The sequence below is a fragment of the Leuciscus leuciscus genome, assembly GCF_965113295.1.
Source record: "Leuciscus leuciscus genome assembly, chromosome: 22".
NCBI lineage: Eukaryota > Metazoa > Chordata > Actinopteri > Cypriniformes > Leuciscidae > Leuciscus > Leuciscus leuciscus.
Window position 1 is genome coordinate 5,804,488 of NC_138746.1, and position 25,637 is coordinate 5,830,124.

Here is a 25,637-nt window from a genome sequence, read left to right on the forward strand (position 1 = left end):
AAAAGAAAGGACTTGAAAGCACCAGATGTTATTTTGATTAAAGATAATGGGTGCACATTAATGAAAAAAAGAGGTACACTGATAAAATTAATATAAAAAATAACTTTGTGTGCACGCTTACTGCCAGAAGATGGCAGTAGAATCTGTATTAACTTCTATAATAAGGCAGGATCATAAAACGATAGCAAACTGAAATTTTCTTTCCATTTATTTTGGACAACTTTGGGCTGACAATAGATTCCTATACAACAAAATATATCTTGCACTGTGACAACAGTAGGAATCCAGATGTTTTAATCTTTTAACTTTTCCAGTTCGATTTTAATAGCCTACACTTGCCAATATGAACTAGTCTGAGAAAATTCATTTTGTCAGTGCAAGTGTGTACATCATGTAAGGGCCACTTTACACTTTAATATCCTGCTGGGCTTCAATACGTAAAGGAATGCCGTCCTCGTGACGACTGTTGCTTTGGTCAATATGTTATCATCATCTTCAGGACCTTGAGGCAAAACTGTTGCATATTTCCTTTATTCAAACAGGATCCACAAAGATTTTCCATCCACAGCCTCAACGCTTAGACAATATGACAAAGAAAAGTTACAAAAAAAGGGGGGAATAGGGCCTATAAAAACATAATGCCATACAACACACACATCTCAAATAATCTGGTATAAAATATTGAAAAATAAATACACTTAAATACAACCATTTACACTCAACTGTTTGGTAGGTCAGCATTTTCTTTTCCAAAAATATCTTTTATATTCTTTATTTTTATATATCAAAAAAGTAAAATAAAAACATGGTATTCCCCCCCCCCCTCTTAAGTGGCAGTGTTCTGTCATGTTTTAACAGGTTGACTTTTTTTTAAAAGTTCAAATTGAGTTCTGGCATCTCATAAACCTTACAAGCATTACAAGTGAAACACTGCCGTGTTTATTAAAACCATGACACATGACACGTCCCTCAGTTCAAGCAAAAACAAAAAGATTTTTTTTTCTTTGTGGTTCACTTGACCAGACACAAACCTCTGGCCTCAGTAAGTTCAAGTGGAAACAGTGTTAGGTCTGCTGACTGGGTTTCCTCATTGGTCCATGAAACGTATTTTTGTCCTTTTTTTTTTTCTTTTTTTTAATGCAGATTACACTTTTTTCAGACAGTTCAAAATTTGAAACAAAGTTCATTAGGTGATTTCTATAAAGTCTTAAATCCGGTCTGTAAAGGACATCGGTACAGTACTGTCCATTTCCTTGTGGTCTTTTCCTTTTTATAGGAGATGGGCTTTTCACACTTAACTGTTAACCCAGGTTAAAAAAAATGTTTTCACATTGTTAATAACATTGATCAGACAAGAACAGCACACATCACATATATCGGCCACATATCGGTATCAGCCTATTTATGTTCATCTTTAATGTTATCATTATTGGCCCAATAAGAAAATTTGGCCGATATATCAAAGCCGATAGAAAATGTATTATTTCCTTCAGCTGAGACTCTTCAGATGCAGTGCTGTTCGCCATGATGGTTTTGAATTGCTTGAAATATGATTGGGATCACTTCAAAAAAGGAAAAAAATCAGTTATGTGCAACATGTGCTGTAATATAGACTATAATTGTGCTCTTGGGACATGGCTTTTAATGGTGAGACTTTTGTTTTTGAACTCAGGCTCTCAAAAACTATATCAAAATTTGGATTTAGTTTTATCGGTTAATATATCGGTCATCAGCTTTCAAATATAAAGAATTATCAGTTATCAGCATCGGCCAAAATTTTCATATCGGTGCATCCGTATCTAAAACCCACAGTTTGTCTTATCGTTAAAGTGTCATTTTTGGAAATGTTTAAAGATGGCATAGTCTTCTTCTCTTTTATGACATGTATATCCTAGTGAAATGGCTTCTCAACCCAGAAAAAATGACAGGCGGGACTTGATTTTGACTATGGGTGGGGAATTGATTGGATGGTTGTGGTTTGCTATTGGTGGACAGGTTGTAACTCACACGAGTAAACACGTCATCAGAGAAGAGAAGAGATGTTGCTGCAAGAGGGAGGGGAAGTTATTTTGATGAGTTCAGCTTGAGTAACACATGTCAGAATATTTACATGATAGAACTACTACTTGGGAAAACACTGTGACACCATCTGTATTTTGAGGAATGGGAACAGTGGCTGCATTTAAGTCCAATTTTTTATGTCCTTCCCTCGCTAACTTCCATCTCGTTCACTCGGATGTACGTCATTGCTTCTGTTGCACGAGTGCCCACTACTGGCGGAACCCTTGTAATGTGTCTAGAACATTGTGGGTTAGATCCCTTGAAAAGACAAGGCAATATTAGCTAAGCTAACAGCGTGCGCCATTTTTCAACCAATAGCAGACAGGGGAACTGTTTGGGATGCCTGCACCAAAACAATGAACATTTTTGCCATTCTGCTTTGTGAACTTGAACACCTCACCTTTAAGTCTTCAGAAATATATTACAGATTAAAAAAATAAATAAAAAAAAACATAAAAAATTGATAAAATAATACTGTGTCTTAATGTCTCCATTTAACATGTTTACCATCTCCGTTCAACATTTTTAAATATCAACTTTTCTACTAAACAGTGTAAAAAGATACTTCCGGCGGCCATATGAAGTGCATGAATATTTGAATAATTTCATTTACGATTGGTTGTCTGCTAAACTCCTCAATACTTACTATCACTACACTGTTTCACACGATATACCCCTGGCACTGTGATATACAGTACTGACCCTGTTCTGGCTTCAGTTAAACACTTTTCCAACTTACAAGTGTGAAATGTGGCTTAACCCCGGGTTAATTGTGATGTGAAAAGCCCTAGAGCTATACTCTCATAAGCATTCAAACTGTTCATTATACAAACATCACCACGTTATTCACGGCTGCCCCATTCAAATATGAAAAAGTAACTAAATAAAAACTAGTGTCCATGTTCGGCCTTCCACTGGTCTGAGAGTGCATTCGTTTCTCATAGTGTAGTTTGAGTGTGTGTGTTTAAAGTCTTAGTGCTCTTTGACTAGCCCAGACGGGATAAACTGCTCTTGTTTAGGTCGTTCCCGGTCTACACACACATCTACACCTCCTCACACCTGGCCCTTACAAACCTGAACTCTCCTCCAAACCTCAGGAAAACAAAGAGCCAGGAGTGGCGTGCACCCTGTGGTTTTCTCAGACCAGCGAGGCCTCGGCTAGTCATAATTCTGTGATCTCTAACGGACTCTCGGACAGAGTGTCGCTGCCCTTGTTTCTGTGTAAAGGTGTTGATTTAGCGGATTCTGTTCGGGCGTTGCGTTCGGCATACAGTCCGCCGTCTGCGTGCAAGGCTTCAAGGGAGCGTGCCAGAGCCCGCTGGTCGTCTTCAGGCAGGCTGTTGAGGTCAGAGGTCAAAAGCGTGCCCGTGCTGCCGTGAACCGCGTGCACCCCGTCAGGACCCCTGAGCTCGATCGGGAGCTTGTGCTTGAAGCGAAGGGTTCCTCGACCCCCGACACCAATGCGCTCATCGTCATCATCATCCAGGTCACTCTGGATCAGCTGAGAGAGGAGAACATGGATGGATGAAATGATGCAATGATGGAGTGATGAATGCATGCATGGTGGCATGGAATTATGGATATGATGGATGGATTAAAGGATGGATGGGTTGGTTGGTTGGTTGATGGATGGAAGGAATGATGGATAAAATGAGGAATGGATGGATGCAATATTAGAGTGATGAATGCATGCAGGGTGTGATGAAATCATAGATGCAAACATGAACGCAGGGATTAATGGGTTGATTGGTTGATAGATGATTGAATGAATTTACAGATTTGTGGATGGGTGCATGATGGGTGGATAGAAGGAATGATGGATACAATGATGAATGGATGAATTCACAGAGAGATGCGTGGGATTATTGATTGGTAGATGCATAAATTAATAGATGGACACATGATGGGTAAATAGAAAAACATGGATGGAATGATGGATGATTGAATGGATTTATGGATTGGTGGATGGATGCATGATGGGAGGATAGAATGAATGATGGATGCAATTTTGAATGGATGGATGCATGAATGAAACGAATGCATGCATGGTGGGATGGAATTATGGACAGATGCAATCATAGATGAATGCGTGAAATTATGGATTAGCAGATGCATGGATGGTTAAATGGATGTATGATGGGTGGATAGAAGGAAGAATGGATGAAATAACACAGTAGGTAAATTATAATATGGATTAAATAATAGATTGATGCAATGAATTATAGATTGGTAGACAATGGATTCAAGAAAAGGTAAGGAAGAAGAAGAAGAAAAAAAATTAACAACAGAAAAACTCACGACTTTATAGCAGTTTTAGCGGAAACACCAAGTGAGAGCAGCAAACACATCAGTGAAGCAGTGAAGAGCAAGTAAGCAGGCTGTGAAACAGCCTGGGAAACATTAACAGGGTCACATGACTCAGTGTGGAGAACACAGATCTCTCTGGACAGCAGGAGAACCCAGGGTTTCTATTGATAGGACAGGGTGGAGACAGTCAGCCAGCAGTGAGTAAGAGGGGTGTAGAGGAAGAGCAAATACAGCACCCTGTCACACCGCCCACCTCTGTGACTGATGATTGGTCACCGTGGCTTGTTGACTTGGTGACCAGACGAGCAGCAAACAGCTTTTTGAGTCTCAGGTAGTCATCCAGAACCACATTGAGCAGCGAGCCCTGATTGGATGGCAGCATTGGTCATGTGGTGTCTTATGAACTAAATCCTAACTCATTAAGAATTCATTAAGAACATGATCTCACTTCACATTATGCTTAAGGGTCCCAAAATTTGTGACAAAATAACACCATAAATGGTGATTCTAAACTCAAAATGCATTTGAAATATGTTATCGTATGAGTTTGTGTCTATGAATCAGGCTTCAAAAAGCACTGAAGCTCTATGATGATCCCATCTTCTGTTTGTTCATGTTGTTTTCATTTGGTTGGCCTTGTTTATGTACTCCAGCCTTAACAGCTTTATCAGAAACTCTTGAGTTAGATGTTAGATTTGTAGTGCGTGCTCTAACCTTGATGGGTCCCTCTCTCATGATTTGCCCTAGTTTGGCAATGTTGTCATACTCCTGAATAGCAGCTCGTAGATATCTGTCATCCTCTGGTTTAGAGGCCTGAGGCTCACGTCCAAATGTACCCTATGGAAGAAAAGAAATATATTCAGTACCCTATAAAGTCAAGATGTCAATTTGGACTCTACAAAGGCAAGATATCAGTTCCGTACTTCACAAAGAGAAGGTTTATGTTCTTGTGATGTGGCATGATTCTGACAGTGTTTCTGTGTGCGAGTTACGTGTGTGCGAGCCGGGCTGTTCCAGAGGTCAGCGATGTCACTCAGGTCTTCAGGAAGATCATCCTCATGCTCCGCCTGTGCAGCTAACTCCAGATTCCTGCAGAAAGGATCCAGCCACACTGGATTCGCTCTATAAACACATACAGAGAAAGAGAAGCATTGTGATACAGATAATAAGTCAAGTCAAGTCAAGTCAAGTTTATTTGTGTAGCGCTTTTCACAATACAGATTGTATCAAAGCAGCTTCACAGTATTCAATTTAAATAATACAACAAAGTTTGTTTCAAGAGGAATTTATTGATTGATAAAATTAAATTAAATATCCCCAAAATATCCCCAACTGAGCAAGCCAAAGGCAACAGTGGCAAGGAACCGAAAAACTCCATCAAGTGACCTAATGGTGTCCTAAAACTCCATCAGGTGACCTAATGGAGAAAAAAAAACCTTGGGAGAACCCAGGCTCAGTCGGGGGCCAGTTCTCCTCTGGCATTTATGAGCTAGAGGCCGGATTGTAGTTTGAACTGTGGGATTATATGAATGCCTGGCTGAAGAGATGCGACTTTAATCTAGTTTTAAACTGGGAGAGCGAGTCTGAGCAACGAACAGTATCAGGAAGACTATTCCAGAGTTTTGGAGCCAAATGTGAAAATGCTCTCCCTCCTTTGGTGGTTCTGGATATCCTAGGTATGACCAAAAGCCCTGAATTTAGTGATCTTAAAGAGCGCGATGGATTATAGGGCGATAGAAGATCCGTTAAATAGACTGGAGCTAAGCCGTTTAGGGCTTTATAAGTCAGTAGCAATACCTTGTAATTAATACGGAACTTTATAGGTAACCAATATAATTGGTGTTTAGTTGGTTTATTATATAATTATATAAACCAACTCTATAACCAATAGAGTTGGTTTATATAATAACCAACTCTTTATTTTTTAACATATTTGAATGTTGTCACATACAGTAAGTGTATTTTATGTTTTGTCACACATGTGACCATTTTAGCAGTCTGGAGCCCTGTTAACATATATTCTCAGCACAGTTGTCTAACCATGCTGAACTGTGCTGGGAGAATGAGTGTAGTGACGTCGACACTCAGGATTGGTCATTTCTCTGTAGCAGGCCAAGCGTGCTATTTTGCGAAGTAAATAAGTTAATAGTAAAAAATACATGATCATCCTCCATAATGCAGTCGCTATTTACTTCTCATACCATCTGTAAACTCTCATACCATCTGTAAACTCTTGTGTTACCAATGCAAAGACTGACGGATTTGTATTACATTCCAAAGAGCTCCGTTATCAGCCCCACAGTGGAAAATGAAACCATATCTGTAATGGCTGTACCGGATCGGCACGGAATGGAATGGTTAAGCAAAGAGAACGGTTTGGCCTGATGGTAGGAAAAGCGGCTATATAAAAAGGCTCATATCACCAACATCGTTCTATCGCTGACTCACCCTTCAAACGTGTACTTGTTAGTGTTGGGCATATCCAGAATATCCATCAACCCTTGATTTCCTGCAGATAGAGAGATATTACAGTAACAACAACACTAACACAAAGCCATGTTTGTCCAACTTCAACATGTGTGAGGATTAGTCTCTGCTTCCTCCAATCGGAGGGATGGGACATTCCCAGTATTTCACCTGTGGAGCCGGCAACAATGGCCTTCAGCTTCCTTTTGTGCCTGTTTAAAACACAAACAAAAAAACGTATAAAATAATAATAAGAACCACAGATAACATCTGGGTATGCATTGAAAAGGAAGTGAGTGAACATGCCAAGTGGCAGAAGAGGATCTTATGTGTTCCTTCTTTTTATGAGAATTGAATGCATCTTCTCTAAAATATCGAAAAAGTGTCAAGAGCTCTGACTAATCTCAGTTCATTCAGAATGTAATACATGACATAATCTGTTCTTAAAATACTCACACTGTGCGGTAATACCAGTTCATCAGGATAAACAACATGGCAGCAAGGAAGAGTAAAACTGCCAAGATGATAATGGCCATCTGGAAGAGATAAAGAGGTGTTCGTTCTGGATATAATGCATTCTTGATACAGCAAATACACTGAATACAAATACACACACACACCTGTAAGGTGGTGAGGTCATCAGGTGCGCGTGCAGTCACGGCAGGCTGAACGTCCAAAACGTTGTAGTTTCTAAACAGATTCCTCAACTGCTCCATGTTCTCATCGATCATTTGAATCACCCTGAAAACCAATAAATCAGTTCAGTGAATCAATCGTCCTCAATGGATCAAAGTAACTGTGGATGAGACTATTCCAAGGCAAGAAGTCATCACTGTATTTGGATGTTACTATGGAAGTACACTTATTTATTTTTTACTTTTTGTTTAGTTCATCTAAGTTTTGAACATGCAATTAACAATATTTTTATGATGGATTGTCATAGTGCAGAAAAAAAAAATCCTAAACAGCCTCAAAAATAAAAACAGCCTCAAAATCTCATTAAAATCATAAAAAAAAAAAAAGATAACGCTCTGAGATAACTCAGAAAAGATAACTGTGACCATGCAACAAAATAATATTTAAAACATTATTTAATACTATTTATTAAACAATTTATTATACAAATAATATTTTATTTTATTGCTTTTAAAAAATATTGTATTTTAATAAGAAGCAACTCCTGGGACAAAGTTCAAGAAACAACTAATTGACATGCATTGGTCATGTTTGGTATATAACTCTTACTTTTCCACATCCAGAATTCGGTTTGTCTGCTTGTTGACCACATGAATCAGAACATCAGTTTGAGCAAAGTTCACTCTTCCCTTCTTATCCACATGAAACTATGGGAATGAAATATCTGAATTAACTCATTTGCATGGCCATGACAGGAGAAATATCGGATATAACTTTGTACAGATTGGCGAGTAATCTTATTTCTCACATTTTGAATAATGACAGAACAAACATACATATACCTGTACGTCATCAGTGTTGACTATGGCTCCCGTGATGTTTGAGAGCAGGTTTATAAACTCCTCCTGAAACAGCCGGACACGCTCCGGTATCTCATTAATGACGATTTTCACCCGCTGGTCATCTCTCAGAATGTAAATGCCCACCAGAGCCACATCACTGTGTCCTGCCAGATCTCTCGCCAGCACCTCCACCACAAAATAACCCGGATCATACGCCATGAACAGGTCAAACGTACGGATGATTCCATCAGTCTCACCTGAAAAGAAAGAAAAGTCACTAAAAATAACACCAATAAATGCCATTCATTTCAACAGAAATGTGATGAATGTGTAGAGCACACCGACCGATGATGAAGACGTTGCCCATGTCTTCAGAGTCATTGGAATGCAGTTTGATGTAGCGGATGGACAGAATATGATAAAGAACAAGACTGTTGTTGCCGATGTCATTATCAATCGCTTGAACCCGGATCAGGTCAGAGCCAACTTTAGCATCTGCAGCCACCCCTGGTAGAGAGAGAGAGAGAGACAAAGAAGCTTACACATACACACGTTTACTAGATATATAAATTAAGACATACCATAGGGATTGTCCCAGGGGTTGCTTTATATTAAAATATATATTTGTAAGTATATATTAAAATATAATTTATATAACAATAATAATAATATTAAATAAATGCAAATATTATTTATTTAATAAATAATATGTATTTTTATTTTTGTTATATGAAGGTCCTGGTCACTTTTTATGCTTTTAATGAGATTTTAAGTTATTACAATAACTGGGTAATATAACTGTACATGGGGAACAGGACTGTAAAATAAAGTGCTACCATAATAATAATAATAATAAAAATAAAAATACAATATTTAATGCAAAATAAATGAAAGCCCAAAATTAAGTCAACCTAAAAACAGTGCTCAGAAAACTGAAATAAAATAATTATTAACATCAAAATAATTAAATAAAGAAAAAAAAAACTTGAAAATATTGTCAAAATAAAACAAATCTGTTACCTGCAGTGTACTCCAGCTTTGTGAATCTTGGAGACTGGTCGTTGATGTCCTCAAGGAAGATTCTTACTTCCTGTAAAGTGGGATCACGGCTCGGGTCAAGTATCTGGGCCCGCTGTGACCTTTGACTTCTCAGAAGAGTCCAGCTTCGGTTACTGGAAGCTTTAACGATTATGGAATACACTGGGATTTCTTCCCGATCCAGATCTTTCTTGACACGTAAAACCCCGGTCACACTCATTACAAAGTTTCCTTCGGTATTGCCTCCTAGAGAAGAACATTAGTAATGCAGTTAATGGAACGTTTACACTGGCTGTTCACTGAATACTGTACTGTATACACTTCACATGGCCTACTATTCTTTTAAATAGTAAGAGGCTTTTGCTAAACTATCAAATGTGCAAAAATATCTTAATGGCAGTTTGATCAAATAATGAATTAATAAAGATATTAAAATCATTGCTATAATTTTGTCCACTTTATTTATCATGCTTAAATGGAAGATTATGTCAAGCACACTTGATTGAAGGATAGTATTCAGCACAGTAAGCTTTATTGTATTGCACATAGTTTAACAAATGTACTACAGTAGGTGCACTCTTTACAATACTGTACATGGCATACATACTGTATACTGCAGACACAGTAAGAGTAGTAGGTTCGTGTTCTATTTTGAACATAGTCATTGTTTTTCTAAGTTTACAAGTGAAGTTTCTCAGAAATCTGAACTTCAGCAACTTCTGCTGTTGCAATGATATTGTGCAAACTGAGGAATTCATTGGCAACTGCAGGCGGAAATGTTCTATGAAGAAAGAGTCTTGACCTCCAGTAGTTAAGTAAAAGTGTTCGTTTGAGACCTAGGTTCACTGACCTTCATGTATACTCTTTCATTAATATGTTCGGCAGAGAGATTACTGTCAGATACATGTTAATTCAGGCATTGCAGATGATCCAAAATTCCTTTTTCTACTGCCTGAATGGAGCCTAACATTGGATAAGCATGGTATAACGATGCACGTGCATCTACAGGGGTTCATTTTTGTGCTTTAACGTTGTGTCCGCACCTGCGATGAAATAGTAGACGATAGCATTAGAGCCCTCGTCTGCATCCACTGCACCCGTCACATTACCCACAACAGTCCCAGGAGACGAGTGCTCCGGTACCGACAGAGACTGATACGGCAGACTTCCTCTCTGAAATACACGCAACAGACGGAAGTCAAGACTTAAGCAATAAGTGGTAAGACAATTTCCAAACATCACATTTCGTGATGTAAAAGTTCTTAAAGGTGCATTAAGCAATAACTGAGAAACTTTTGATATTTGAAACAAACACACCCCTCTGCCCCCAAAATGCACAAACATGCAATGCAAGAGTGGATGTGTCTTTATCATAGCTGAAGTGAAGCAAAATAATGCTACGTGAAAAATAAAGCAAAGATGATGAACGAACAACAAGGAAGAACAAAAAATGAAACTTCAGTACACAAGAGTAAGAGTTGGTTGTTAGTCGCCAGCATTACAGCAGCTCCAGACACACAGTGACCCTAAAAACTGTCCTGTTACTACAGCTAACATTACAACAGCCTATCTCAGTTCTGAGAAACAGAAAAACCAATGTTATTCAGGTATGGAGAAGAAGCAACACAATCTCTGTATCCGTTTTCAGGTCTTCGCACTTAGGTCTCTTCAGCGCTGGAAAGCTTTTCTAATATTAACACGGGTCCTAAAGCTCTTGCCTGATCATAACCCTTCTTTTTCCAGTGATATTCCTCTGACCTTTTCTCTTTTGTAATGTCTCTCAGCCATCTCTCTTTCTACAGTCTTTCCTCTTGCTCACTCTCTCTCCTCCCCCATCATGAGTGGACACGCCCCCTACTGCTGATTGGCTACAAGTGTGTTGTGGCGCTCGGTCCGATCTGCTTTCAACAGAATTTCTAAGAAATCGCTTACTGCACCTAAACTGGCCTACAGTCTGTACTTAAAAAATAGAGTAATATATGTGATCTTTAGAGAGAAAAAAAACAGTAATCAAAACATTACCGGAGGTTTAAGGAAGACGGGTTCATTGTCATCGATGTCAGACAGAGCCACCTGTAGCGGCTGCATGGTCTCATATGGGACGGGCTGTCCAAGGTCATACGCCACCACAACAAGCTACACACAAATACAGAGATTGAAATAGTTATTGTACCATTTATGACCAGTTTTCATTTATCTTTTATTTTGAATTGTGTCCTGAATTGTGTCATTAAAGTGCATCTTTTTCAGAGGCCTTGTTTAAAAAGAAAGCCTCACGCTGTACAGGGCTTGTTTCTCTCTGTCCAGTTTAACCGCAGTGGTGATCACTCCGGTCACTGCATCAATATGGAAGTTCTCCCAGTCTCTGTTTCCGGCTCCAGTCTGAAGGAAGCTGTAGCGGACCTCTCCATTCACCCCCTCATCCTCGTCTGTGGCGAACACTTCATACACCACCAGCCCAGGAGGCTGTTCCTGCATCCACACACACAAAACATGAGAGAATGCTCACTCATACATGTCTATACATGCCAAATATAGGTCAACCAATCTCTCAGAATCCAGATATGGGGCATCAAATACGGCAAACCTCCATGTGACAGATTTGGGTCAAAGTATTAAACAGTGAGAACTCATCCCTGTATAGATTTTAGTCAAATCACAAGCAGGGAATCTCTTAATTTATATTTTTTGTTTGATGCATAAAAAGGTCTGTTTTGTACTTTTCAGTCGAATCCAACGCTGCACCTGAAATTGAATACTTCCCTACTATGTAGTATGTGAAAAACAATGCACCAAAAGAGAAGCATGTCCAAATACATAGTATTAAAAAAACAGGAGTTTCCGAGATTCTGGAGTGTGCATCTGATGGACACTTTAATATCCCATGAGGCCACAGGAGAGGATTTATGAATGATGAACTTTCACACTTTCATTCATAAATTCACCCCGTCTGTGTTTGCGAAGCGACACGGATAGAATCGCGGAATCCAGTCACGGAATTGAGCTATTTTTGAATGAATAAATCAAAAGTAGGGCTGTACAATGAATCAAATCTCGATATGGACTAGTGTCTGTGAATATTAAAGTTAAAAGAGACTGCAATTGTTCTACGCGTCTCTGGGAATGAGCGCTCCACACACACACACACACACACACACACACACACACACACACACACACACACACACACACACACACACACACACACACACACACACACACACACACACACACACACACACACGCACACACACACACACACACACACACACATACTGAAGCACGCGTGACTCACGCTTGTGGTGTTTTCGGCGTTTCACTGTATTGAGACATGATGTAGGCTACACATGTGCACTTCATCGCAGAGCTGCTATGAAAGTCACTTCACGAGAATTTCACCATTTCATTTAATAAAACTATCGTCATTCATTCGTTTCATATACACACAGAAACTATAATGTCTTTACGACAACCTGTCAAAATAAAAGTTCGGTATAACTTGAAGAAATTATAACAGAAATATATTACTATAGCACAGTAGAGTATACTTTAAGTAGGCCTAATAATAATAATAATAATGATAGTAGTTTATTAAAACACACAGAAACTCAAATGTGTACAACCCACCAAAATAAAAGTTTAGTCCAACTCAAAGAAATTAGAAAGAAATTGCACAGTAAAATGTATTTTAAAATAATAATACAATCTATTAAAACGTTATTTTAAGGGAATATCACAAAGTTTTTCAACAGTAAACAATAACACCATTTTTTTCTTCAAAAACACCATTTCTAAAAGTAAATTTGTGGGCTGGGGGTGTGAATTACAGTATACTCACTACCAAAAACTAGACTACACCACTGATAGTACCCATATTCATACTATATAGAACATACTTTTTATTCTACTTAGTAAGAATGCTATTTCGGATGCACCACAGTGTGGGTTTTAAAGATTGTCTTGAAGATTGCACTTACTTTAAAAGGAACTTACGAAGTTTTCTTAAAAGTACTCAAAATACTATCTGCTATGACACTATGGCTAACACCTCTGAGACACTAGGGTTGTTATCATCACTTGGGCTCCACAATTAAATTTGACACACTCTTCTTAGCAACATGATCTTTTCAGTCTGGCTGTCAGATGTAAAGTATATTCCTATGATGTACCTTGGGATGTGAGAAAGACAATGACTAAGACAAAAGAAGGAATAGCTGAGAACACATCAAAGTGGTTGAGCTGTACTGTGTAAGATGAGTGAGGAACCCTGCCTTGAATTACAATACTGTTTCCATCCAAAGTCGCAAATTTTCATTATGCACAAAATTGGAATATCACATAAAACATTTGTGAATAAAGCAGCTTTTCCATCCCATGTTTTCAAGAGAACAAATCTGTCAATTCCTGGGAAACTGGCGCAAAATATTTCTAATAAAAATGAAAGTGGCTGCAATCGGTGGAAGCCACTGTTGCTCTTTTTCCTACATCAGAAATGACTTGCGTCTCAGAGCGCAGACGAAACTCAATAAACGGTGTCATTTTATCTTGCGTTCGGATGCCAGTGGTGTTTGGGAGCTCGATCGTGTGAGACTCTTCTGAGAGGTCATTATACCAAATCATTCTGATGACAGACCTTTGCTCATTTCAGAATAATCAAACCAATATTTGAGATGTTGTGCAATTAAATAATCAATTTATCCAGTTATCCAATCACATCCTCAGTTGAGGCAAAGCCACATAAGCTTTTTGTTGCGCATAAAGGGATTTATTCAGTAAATGTGTTTCCATTATAGTTTCTGTGCATGTCTTGTTATAAGATAAAAAATGTATCAGCCTCAATTGAGTGCATTTTTAGAATTTTGCACATCTTGCCGTTTCCATCCGGCGTTTTTTTATGCAATATCCCAAAATTTGAATAAAAATAGGTGGATGGAAACATAAGGAAATGACAATATGCTTTAGTAATAAAAATAATGAGTGATTGTTTTTTCACCGTTACACACCTCTAGTATATGCATGATAGTGCCATTGGCAGGCCGCACAAAGACAGGCCTGTTGTCATTGACATCTATGACGGTGATCTGAAGACTGGCGGTGCCCCAGAGGGGAGGTCTGCCATGATCTGTCGCCACCATAGTCAGATTAAACCTCTCAAAACTCTGCAGTAACCGCAGGGAGCGAATCAGCCCAGTGTCAGGATCCAGAGAGAATGCATCTGTAAAAGAGAGAGGAAGAGACATCAGCAACAATATCAAACGCTGTAGTTGTACTGTACTGCCTTTACTTTCCAATTCATTTCCTGAAATTGAATTGCTTTGTTATCAAGGTAGAAAACAAGAATGGTTGTTGTCTTGGACTAATGTGTTAAATTCCTCCTTCTGTCATTCCAATTCATGTTCCATTTCAACATCCGGTGGGCAAACTCTAGCTCATTAATTAAAAGAGAGCCACTTGCGCAACCCATGTGTGTATATTTCTGTATGCCAGTGTGTGTTGTACCCGCTCCAGGGCCCTGTAGACTGTAGGTAAGTAATGCATTCTCGCCCTCATCGAGGTCAGTGGCCTTCAGTGTGATCACCGACGTCCCAACCGGCTCGTTCTCAAACACACTAGTGGTGAAGACTCTTTCTGAGAAACGTGGACGGAAGTCATTTACATCCATCACTGTCAGCTGCACCTGAGAGATACAGAAACATAAGTTCAGAGATCTGATACAGAGGTGTTAAAGGTGGAGTACCACAACAAAACTGTTTTGTTTGTTTTGCCACGTATCTGAGGTCAGCTCATGCAAAACTGCTTACATGAAACTGAAACTTGCACATGCAAACATGTGCAAGAGAGTTTGATATCTAAACACTGGTTGGGGATACAGCAAACCAACAATTTGATTCCAAACATATGTAATGAATAATGATGATGCAGTTCCCAAAAAGTTACTGCACAACTGGACCTGATTTGGTGCATTATACTTGCATTTGGTGCTTTAAATAATTCCTAAGTATTATGCAATGTTTGTATTGTACTTTGCTCAAGCTGATGGTATTTTCATTTTCTGCTTGTTTTGCTTCTATACTTCCCATTTCCTCGTACCATCAGAGTGAATAGAGGAAGTGTGGGCTGAACGCTCGGGCCAACCCACGATCTTCACATCTTGTGAAACTTCATTTGTACAGCTGATGCTCTCTTCATATCCTTCTTAAACAGGAACTGGAAGTGAAGTGCACTCCGCCTTGTCTGCGTCACGGTCTCTCTTGCTCAAATCATTTTATCCATGTTTGGTTTTTCTTTTATGTGCCTGAGGTCAACTGGTCTTAGCAGTTTTGCAGAACAGGTTGTTTGAATGTTGATTCCATACAGAGAGGATGACACAGATTAATCTGGTTGTGTCTGAATGAGCCAGATCTAGATTAAGTCAGAACCAAGTTTCTATTTTCGTGTTTGGAAGTCATAACTGTGATGTGAAGTGCATTCAAATGATTTTAGATGCAATCAAATGGGCTCAATTTCATATTTTTTATAGCTCATCCAAACCTGGACGGAGTTTTCTCTGCGGTTGTTGGGGCTGCCGCCAGGGTTGTCTCTGGCATAGGCTGTGAGAGTGTAGCGGTCTTTGGTCTCTCTGTCCAGGGCAGACAGGACGTAGATGTCACCCTGATAACAAAGGACATCAATATTGAACATAAAACATTATACATGACATTTCTTTTTGTCTTTGCTTTGTTTTCACACCAACACACTTACCGTAGTGGGTGTGATGCCAAACTTGCCTTCTCCATCAACTAGCCCGTATTCAATGACAGAAAACAGGCCGGAGTCTGCATCTGTCGCACTCACACTCACAATAATGGTGCCGAGTGCAACATCCTCAAAAATTGACTTCTGTCAAACACATAGACAAACACTTTGGTTTAAAAGTGTCTTATTGTATGCTCACCAAAGCTGCATTTATTTGATCAAAAATGTGAAACATTACTACTATTAAAAATAACTGTTTTCTATTTTTAATATATTTTATTTTAGATGCTGAATTTTCAGCAGCAGTGATACATGATCAGAAATCATTCGGATTACTGATTTGCTGCACAAGAAACATTTCTAATTGTTATCAACGTTGAAAACAGTTGTGCTGTTTAATATTTTTGTGGAAACCATACTTTCTTTACTTTTTACACAGAAATATTTTAACATAGTTTTCAAATACAGTGGGGTCCTATAGTCTACAACAATAATGAAAAGATTTAAAAATACAAAATATATATATACATATATATATATATATATATATATGAAGCATGAGATCAGCATTTTCTGCACCATTTCTAGTTCTAGCAAATCAGTGACACTGGGCATGCTTAATACTAACAATTCATAATATAATAAGTAATTAAAAAGTTATCAAAAAGCAACACAGAAGCATTTTCACTAAAGTCTCAGACTGTTTGACTCCACTGTAGGAGTTATTATAATGCTTCCTTGAATGCAACTGGGAAGTAGTAGCCTGATTCTCTGGTCTGTGCTGATGTACCTGATATAAAGGTTGTTGAAAGACTGGGTTGTTGTCGTTGACATCAACGATGCGCAGATAGACAGGAAGTTCAGCGAAGCGAGGAGGTGAGCCATAGTCTTGAGCACGCACCGTGAAGTTCAACCACTGCACTTGTTCATAATCTACCGTCCGATTGGCCACAATTTTACCTGTGGACGGTGATATCGAAAGACATCCGTGATATAGTTTAGAGGTGGAATTAAATCAGTAAGGTGTTTCATAAAATTTCAAATTTCAATCTTTGAGGGTTTAGGGTTAGAACACTGATTGGTCAATAGAAATGTTGCAGAAATGCAAATGTGCAACCTGTAGATGGGTCTTCAAGTCTTATGTAGTCTCCACGGGGCAGGTGCAGGAGCTGGTAGATGATCTGTCCATTGGGTCCTTTATCAGGATCAACAGCCGTCACCGACAGCAGTGTGGTACCAGCCACAGCACCCTCCAGAATCCTCTCGGAGAAGTTCGCCACCCCGAAAGGGCGAAAACGAGGAGCGTTGTCATTCACATCCAGCACGTTGATGGTCAATTTGGCTGTGGAGAGAAATACAATTTAAATGAGTTTGAGAAACAGCAAATAATTATCCACAGGTTGGTTTAGTGCTGGTCTAGATAATGGAAACCATTGGAAGGACAACATGACAAACCTGACAAACTAGCAAACCTGACAAACTGGCAGTTACCAGCAAGGATTTTCTGGCAAAACTGGTTAACTTTGCTGGTCAAGCTAGTTAATAAGACTGGTGGGGACACGTCATCCCGATTGAACACATGCTGGTTCTTTCAATAGGGGCAAGAAAATATTGCAATATAACTATTCTTAAATGGGGGAAAGGTTTAAATAGATGAACAACAGTAGAAAACAGGAAAGAGAGAAAGACAGAAAGAATAAAGTAGACAGAAAGATCTTTCTTACCGTTAGGTACACTGACTGACATGTCAATAACATCACTGGCGTTATCATGCACTGAAACGATGATCTCAAAAGTGGCAACCAGCTCTCGGTTCAAGGGGTTTCGTACAAACACAGCCCCTGAGAAGATGGACACACATATTCAAATACCAGAGCACAACAGAGTTCATTTTATCCATAGAAAATAGATATTTAATAAAAATGTAGAGTGTTTAGTTGCTGAATTCCAGAAGAAGAGTTATATGTGACATCTTAGAGGGCTGAAAGTGCAGCTTATGCAACAAAGATGTCTTATAATGTGGTCCACCTGTGTGAAAGTCAATCCCAAACGACTGCTGCAGCCCATCCACTGGATTATTCCCATCATCCTTTGCTTCCACAGAGATGATGTAATACTCCAGACGGGGTCGTAGATCAGGGTCCTCGGCGGTGAGCGTAGCTACGACCTCTCCGGGTGGAGTTGACTCGTTGACGCTGATCGTCTGCACAGGGCGTATGAAACGAGGACGTGAGTCGTTGATGTCATCTAGAACAACAGACAATGTCGCTGTCCCGGAGAGAGAGGGCGTGCCTCGGTCAGTTGCTATGACAACCAGCCGGTACGAGCTACGTTCCTCTCGGTCCAGTGTAGCATTGCCGACCAGAACCGCACCAGAGAGAGCATCAACGATGAAACGGTCTTGAGCGCCGGTGTCTAACCGATACTGCAACCAACCGTTAGAGCCGGCGTCAGCGTCACTCGCCGAGAGCTGCGTTACTACCACACCTGAAAATACACACAACGCCACATAACACACCTTTAGCACAATAGTATGTATGTGTGTGTGTGTGTGTATGCATATATATATATATATATATATATACAGACCTTTTCCAAAAAATTTGAATATCATGGAAAAGTTTATTTATTTCCATAATTCCATTCAAAACGTTAAACTTCCATAGATTATAGATTCAGGGCCCACAACTTAAACGATTTCAAGTATTTAGTTGTTTATTTGTACATAATTTGGGCTTCCAGCTCATAAAACCCACGAAAACAGGATTTCAAAAAATTTGAATATTACATGAAATCACACAGTGATACCATGGTCATTGAACCAGGTTTTGGTTATTTTGGCAGTGCGGGCAGGTGCAAATCCTGCTGGAAAATGAAGTCAGCATCTCCATAAAGCTTGTCTGCTGAAGGAAGCATGAAGTGCTCTGGAAATGTCCTGGTAGACGGCTGCGTTGAGTGGACAGCACAGTGGACCAACACCAGCCGATGACACGGCTCCCCAAACCAACACAGACTGTGGAAACTTCACACTGGACTTCAAGCATCTTGGATTGTGTGCCTCTCCATTCTTCCTCCAGACTCTGGGACCTTGGTTTCCAAATGAGATGCAAAATTTGCTCTCATCAGAAAAGAGGACTTTGGTCCACTGTGCTTTATTAAATCCAGAGTCAACGCAGCCGTCTACCAGGACATTTTCAGAGCACTTCATGCATCCTTCAGCAGACAAGCTTTATGGAGATGCTGACTTCATTTTCCAGCAGGATTTGCACCTGCCCGCACTGCCAAAATAACCAAAACCTGGTTCAATGACCATGGTATTACTGTGTAATTACTGTGTGATTTCATGTAATATTCAAATTTTTTGAAATCCTGTTTTCGTGGGTTTTATGAGCTGGAAGCCCAAATTATGTACAAATAAACAACTAAATACTTGAAATCATTTAAGTTGTGGGCCCTGAATCTATATTCTATGGAAGTTTAACGTTTTGAATGGAATTATGGAAATAAATAAACTTTTCCATGATATTCTAATTTTTTGGAAAGGGTCTGTATATATATATATATATTTATTTATTTATTTATTGAATATAAAATCAATAGGACACTGATATTTATTTATTGTTTAGTAAATATATGTATATATATATATATATATATTTATTGAATATAAAATCAATAGGACACTGATATTTATTTATTGTTTATTTATACTTTAGTATTATGTATATACAATTTATTAATATTTTGAACTAGCTTTTAGAATTTTCAGAGGCTCTTTAATTTTATTTAAAGTTTTAGTAATTTTTAGTGCAGTCAATCGATTAAAACAAATTACCTAATTAATAAAACATTTTTCTGTAATTAATCACGATTAAAAAAATGTATGTGTAAACAACATTTATGTTTAATGGAATCTTTTTTAAATTTTATTTAAGTTTTAGTTTTAGTAATTTTAGTACTTCTAATACTTATTTATTCCAATTAGTAGCCACATTTTTTTACTCTCAATTTTTCATCTAATATTTATATTAACAAAACATATATACAATTAATTAAATTTTATACATTAAAAACATTTATAAATAAATGAATTAATAAATTACTTATAAATATTAACCTATATTGTTATTGAAATTATTATATGTTTTATTGTTATTAATACTATAAATAAATATGAATTAATTTATTATATAAATAAAAATCACACACACTCCCACTCCCCATTATACTGCAAATTGGACCAGCAAACCAGATCAAACTAGTTCCTCCACCAGTTAATCCAGCTCCATCAGTTTATAAGGCCTCTCTCACCTGTGGGGCTGTTCTCTGGCAGGCGTACTGTGAAACTGGATGGATTGAAAACAGGTGGGTTGTCGTTGATGTCGAGGATAGTGATTGTGAGTGGAACGCTGCTGTTTAAACCTCCCACATCCTCCCCGAGCAGAAACAGCTCCACCCGCGGCACAGAGAAAGCCTCCCGGTCCAGAACAGCACCCCCACGCACTGATACCACCCCTGGAGACAGAAAGAGAGGGGGTGAGAAAGACAATGTGTCACGAGTGGGAGGGGTGCTTGATTACAAGAAACTCTGTGGGTGTATAGGAAGTGTAGCGACTGTTATCATGTATATCTGACACCACAGAAATAAAAGTTTCTACATGTTAAAGGGAATTAAATGTAAGAGTTTTTAATAACCTTTGGACACCCTCAAGGAAAACAAAATGAACATAACCCATAACACATCTGTGCTGAACTTCTGACCTGTGAGGGAGTCTATAGAGAAGAGGTCCACTCTGGCTCCCAGGAGACGATACCTCACCACTGCATTCACCCCAATGTCTCTGTCCTCTGCTAGAACAGGGCCGTTCAGGATCAACACTGTGGTGCCTGATGGACATACACACAGAGAGAGGGAGGTCATGATGTTTAATAAGTCATGACCATGATCCCTGTTCATCCAGTATTTACTTCCCCTCAGTGTGTTATATTAGTCAAATATTATTGTTTTGACTGCACTGACATTATCTGATGAGAACAAAACATGAACTGAATTGAGCTGGATGATGACACTAATATCTTCTGTAGAGCTGCTTCTGAAGTCAATTCATCATTAATGAAAAAAAAGCTCTCTTTGAAGAGACAATCTCTACGCAATCGCTACGCATTTCTAAAAGTGTGTTCACACTTGTCATGTTTCGATTAAAACAAACCCTTGTGCGACTGCTCTGTTAGTGCGGTTCATTTGAATAAGTGTGAAAACTGCCATCTGAACCCTGGTGCGCACCAAAAAGTGGATAGTGGAGTCTCAGTCCACTTTCAAACCAACTCTGGTGCGGTTTGAATGAAATATGAACGCAACACGGACCAAAGACATGTTAAACAAACCAAAAAAAGGACAGAATGCTCAAGCATACCTGTTTTTTCTCGTCATAGTCGCGATGTTGCCCATTACAGTTCGGTACAGGCGTCAGAACCACGTCTCCTCACAGCAGATCTTCTGCCGCTGTTTTGACATTTTATAATCTCTTCACGAGTTCTCAGCTGGTCAAAATACCATCATATGTAGGTTCGCACATACAACGAGCGCATTTTTCCCAGCACACAGCATTGTTTTGGATGTTCGGTAAGTTCCGTCACCAAATATACGCAATAAAAGCCAACCAATCAGGTTGTGAACATATTAACCATAACCTTAAGTTTCGGTGTCTTTAGGTTCGGTGTTAACACCCTAATAATCAGGATGTGGTTAGAGAGAACATTTGGTACCTGTGAGTGAGTTTTCACTGATTTCGCCCCTGTAGCTGGTCTGGGTGAAGATGGGCCTGTTGTCATTCACATCCAGCACGGCAACTACCAACAAATCTGAGTCCTGAGCAGAGTGAAAAATCTCACTGCAGTGTTCACCTGATCGTGATATTCACACAGTCTGTGAAACACATATTTAGCCGATAAGCTGTGTTGTGTCATGTTATTTACCCTGCGTGCGATGCGAGGGTTGTCTGGGTTGTCTTTGACGGTGATGGTGAGTCTGTATTCAGCCACTCTCTCTCTATCCAGTGGCCTGTTCACCTGAAGCACACCTGACTGGAAGAGAGAACACATCAGTCTTTTTTCAGTGTTCACTATTACATTACTATTTCCTTCTCTTATTCTTTCCCTCTGCTGTTTTGTCCCGTATCCCTCTGTCTCTTACCGTCTCATTAATGTAGAACGCTCCATCAGTGTTGCCGGCAGTGATGCTGTATGTGAGGAGAGCGTTGCGGCCGTTGTCAGAGTCTTGCGCCTGCACTTGAGTGATGGAGGTGTAAATCGCTGCTCCCTCGCTCACGCTGGTGTTATACGGTAAGTTGAGCAGGACGGGGTCGTTATCATTAATGTCCAACACCTGAATGCCCACTACCACCTGATCCAGAAAAACAAAACCACCACATGAATTATGGGAAATATGTAAGTGATTCACTGCTTACTAATTCAAATATATAACCATACTAAATATTATGCAAGATTAGAATTTTTCTGTTGATTTTGTGTAACTGTGCATGTGTTATGTAATATGTAATATTATGTAATATTGCCTACAGTAGACGTTTTTCTTTCAATGATTTTAACAATGGAAAAGAGCTGTGATTCACTCTAAAACACGCATCACAGCTTTTGAGGTTTGAGTATTGCACTAAGCCATATCGCGATTTTAGTTCTATTTACATCAATCATTCCCAAATGGGAATGACCCCATGGTCCCAATGGCCAAAGATGCCGTTTTAAATGATGAACATCAAACTAAAGTAATAATGAATTTTAATGTAATGAATTTAGTTTGATGAACTACAAACACAAATGCAAAGTGATTTTGGTTTGTGGTGTCAAAACGATTTATTGTGTCCCAATAGGCATTTTGTCTTTCCACATAATCAAAAGTATGTCCTTTACCATAAGTTCATATTTTTGTGCGTAGTAGAAGAATATGAACAGATGTGTGTGTGAGGGTGCATACCGTAGCGCTGAGCGCTGGCGTTCCCAGATCTTTGGCCATAATGGTGATGTTGTAATAGGCGATAGTTTCTCTGTCCAGCTCTACATCTCTCCTCACTCTCAACTCTCCCTCAACTGAGGAAATTACAAACTCATCTGGGATAAAGAGAGACAGAAAGAAAGGAATAAAAACATTTTTACTGCAGACAAAAAACACAAGAAATATCAACATTAATACTTTTTCTGATTGGATCTGAATCAGCTGTCCATCACACACACTTTTCAGGTCCCCTGCGGTGATGCTGTACTCCACTTTTCCATTGGATCCAGAGTCGGCATCCGTGGCTTTAACGGTCCAGACACGTGGGCCCGGCTGACCCTCTGGGATATCAAACGGACCTTCGAATGAACTCGGGAAGATGGGTGCGTTATCGTTCACGTCTACCACATTCACCAGGACCTGCGGTACAGGACAGTGTGTGAGTGTGATATAAAGGAATCGTGAGGATTATAAGTGTAGCAGACGTGAACTCACTGTGGTGCTAGAGGTCAGTCTAAACTGAGGTATAGGACACTGATCTGTGGCTGTGACCGTCAGCACATAGTGACCGTTACTGATCTCATAATCCAATTCCTTAAAGACAACTATCTGACCCTGTGAACACACACAAACACACAATTAACAGAGCAGCAGTGGAGGATCATTCTCAGAGAACAAGTGTCATTTGTGAGATATCAAGTTTTTTTTTTAAAGATATGTTTATTTAGCAAGGATGCATTCAATTGATCTAGACATTTATAATGTTAAAAAGATTTATATTTCAAATAAATACTGTTCTTTTAAACTTTCTATTCAGACCATTCAGATTGGGTTACGTGAACCTGAGGTAGGAAAAAAAGAATTTCTTGCATTTCAAACAGTAACTTTTAAAAAATAAAGTTAAAAAATAAATAAAAATACAAACAGCGCAAAAAATAATAATCCAATAACACCAAACACATCAGTGTATCTAAACCAGTCCTTGTTTCCTGTCCGTCACTCTCTGAGCGCCTCACCGTTATGCTATTGATCTGGAACGTCTGGGCCAGGTTGCCCCTGGAGATGGCATAACGGATGGTTCCGTTGAGACCTTCGTCAGGGTCGATGGCAGTAACTGTGGCGATGATGGCTCCTACAGTGTTTGGCCCCTCTCTGAGCTCCGTCACATACTCTTCCTCCGGAAACTCAGGTGCGTTGTCATTTTCATCAATTATACGCACCCACACGGTGGTGGATGTCTGTGGAGACGGATGACACGTCAATTAAACACTTGGAACATTTTACAGTAATAAAAAGAGTAATCCAACAGGACAAATGTAACATATGTATATTAGGGTGGCCCTTAAATGTACGAATTTTTTTTTTTTTTTTTTGCAGCCTGACCTGCTAGATTTGTTCCATTTATGCTAAAAACACCCCAGAAAAAAAATGGGCCACAAATATTAATATTTAGAGGTAGCTCAAGCACATCAAAGTTCACGGTTTTTTTAGGCAATTCTACAAGTCAGCAAAATTCTTCATTCTAAAACGTTTAGCATTGAGCATTGTATTCAATACTATACACAGTTTGCAGAATGCATCAAATCACATAGCCTGTATTACTTGATCACAGTTCAGTGTGAGTACTATATTAATTATTTAACCAAATATATCTTACACAACATACATTTGACTACCGGTATTGTAAGATAACTGATGATACGCATCTTTTCACATTTAGTCCAGGCAAAGTAACACATTTTGGAGCCAAAAATAGAACTAATTGTAAAATAATTTTTTGCTGCTTAGATCATTTCTATGAGGTGTCCAGAACAACATATACTAAAAGTCCTAAGAAATCCTAGTTGAGGAAATATGTTAAATTCTCATCAATCCGAGATGTTTGCCAATAAGGCCAGACAACAATACACCCCAATGGGGCTATTTTTTTCTTTTACTCCTATCAAAATGAAACTTTACACAATAAAGGTACCCATGAAGAGTCAAATTTTTTGTATTACAAGTTTCTTTGAAAATGAATTTGAATATGCAAATGAGCTATACACTAATCGAATATAGGCTACCCAAAATACACCCGCATAGGCTTAATTTTTTCCTTTACTCCTACCACAATAAAACTTTACACAGTGAAAGTATACATGAAAAGTAAAATTTTTGTTTTACAAGTTTCTTTAAAAAATCTATTTTAAATATGCAAATGAGCTCAACACTAGGCCTAATTGACTTATGGCCAAGAAACCATAAAGTCACAAGTAGAAAAAACAGGGGCCAAATAACTAACACATTCATGTCCATTCAGTAAGTTAACCTATGCATAAACACGATAAATTTGAAGTCACTTGCCACACTTACCTGGGTCACTTGCCACAAAAAGACTTATATTGACCTTAAGAATTGATTGCACAATCTTGCCTCCAGTTGCTTTCTAATTTATTTATTTATTTATTTATTTTTTTTGGCGAACAAGCCTTACCTAATGACATTCCCCCACAGATAACATCAGAAGAAAGTCAGAATAGCCATCTTAGTCATTAGTAACG

At 38.8% G+C, this 25,637-nt stretch overlaps 1 protein-coding gene across 2 annotated transcripts in view; it reads right to left on the reverse strand.

The window, feature by feature from the left end:
- Nucleotides 1-515: 515 nt before the first annotated feature.
- cdh23 (cadherin-related 23) overlaps nucleotides 516-25,637 on the reverse strand; it is a 270,521-nt gene continuing 245,399 nt past the window's right edge. For both annotated transcript variants that reach the window (XM_082153247.1, XM_082153248.1), the window contains 32 exons: nucleotides 24,114-24,335; nucleotides 23,593-23,712; nucleotides 23,337-23,517; nucleotides 23,080-23,213; nucleotides 22,279-22,488; nucleotides 22,062-22,169; nucleotides 21,852-21,954; nucleotides 20,847-20,972; nucleotides 20,397-20,600; nucleotides 18,114-18,572; nucleotides 17,810-17,926; nucleotides 17,203-17,427; nucleotides 16,876-17,045; nucleotides 16,092-16,229; nucleotides 15,882-16,001; nucleotides 14,850-15,027; nucleotides 14,354-14,565; nucleotides 11,628-11,822; nucleotides 11,373-11,486; nucleotides 10,394-10,523; nucleotides 9,333-9,596; nucleotides 8,658-8,819; nucleotides 8,313-8,569; nucleotides 8,080-8,177; nucleotides 7,455-7,575; nucleotides 7,291-7,370; nucleotides 7,006-7,046; nucleotides 6,817-6,877; nucleotides 5,361-5,490; nucleotides 5,083-5,205; nucleotides 4,622-4,732; nucleotides 516-3,562 (listed from right to left, as the gene is read on the reverse strand). In XM_082153247.1, coding sequence (XP_082009373.1) covers nucleotides 3,224-3,562; nucleotides 4,622-4,732; nucleotides 5,083-5,205; nucleotides 5,361-5,490; nucleotides 6,817-6,877; nucleotides 7,006-7,046; nucleotides 7,291-7,370; nucleotides 7,455-7,575; nucleotides 8,080-8,177; nucleotides 8,313-8,569; nucleotides 8,658-8,819; nucleotides 9,333-9,596; nucleotides 10,394-10,523; nucleotides 11,373-11,486; nucleotides 11,628-11,822; nucleotides 14,354-14,565; nucleotides 14,850-15,027; nucleotides 15,882-16,001; nucleotides 16,092-16,229; nucleotides 16,876-17,045; nucleotides 17,203-17,427; nucleotides 17,810-17,926; nucleotides 18,114-18,572; nucleotides 20,397-20,600; nucleotides 20,847-20,972; nucleotides 21,852-21,954; nucleotides 22,062-22,169; nucleotides 22,279-22,488; nucleotides 23,080-23,213; nucleotides 23,337-23,517; nucleotides 23,593-23,712; nucleotides 24,114-24,335 — 5,253 coding nt within the window. In that variant the 3' untranslated portion in view covers nucleotides 516-3,223. The remainder of the gene's footprint in view (nucleotides 3,563-4,621; nucleotides 4,733-5,082; nucleotides 5,206-5,360; nucleotides 5,491-6,816; nucleotides 6,878-7,005; nucleotides 7,047-7,290; nucleotides 7,371-7,454; nucleotides 7,576-8,079; nucleotides 8,178-8,312; nucleotides 8,570-8,657; nucleotides 8,820-9,332; nucleotides 9,597-10,393; nucleotides 10,524-11,372; nucleotides 11,487-11,627; nucleotides 11,823-14,353; nucleotides 14,566-14,849; nucleotides 15,028-15,881; nucleotides 16,002-16,091; nucleotides 16,230-16,875; nucleotides 17,046-17,202; nucleotides 17,428-17,809; nucleotides 17,927-18,113; nucleotides 18,573-20,396; nucleotides 20,601-20,846; nucleotides 20,973-21,851; nucleotides 21,955-22,061; nucleotides 22,170-22,278; nucleotides 22,489-23,079; nucleotides 23,214-23,336; nucleotides 23,518-23,592; nucleotides 23,713-24,113; nucleotides 24,336-25,637) is intronic.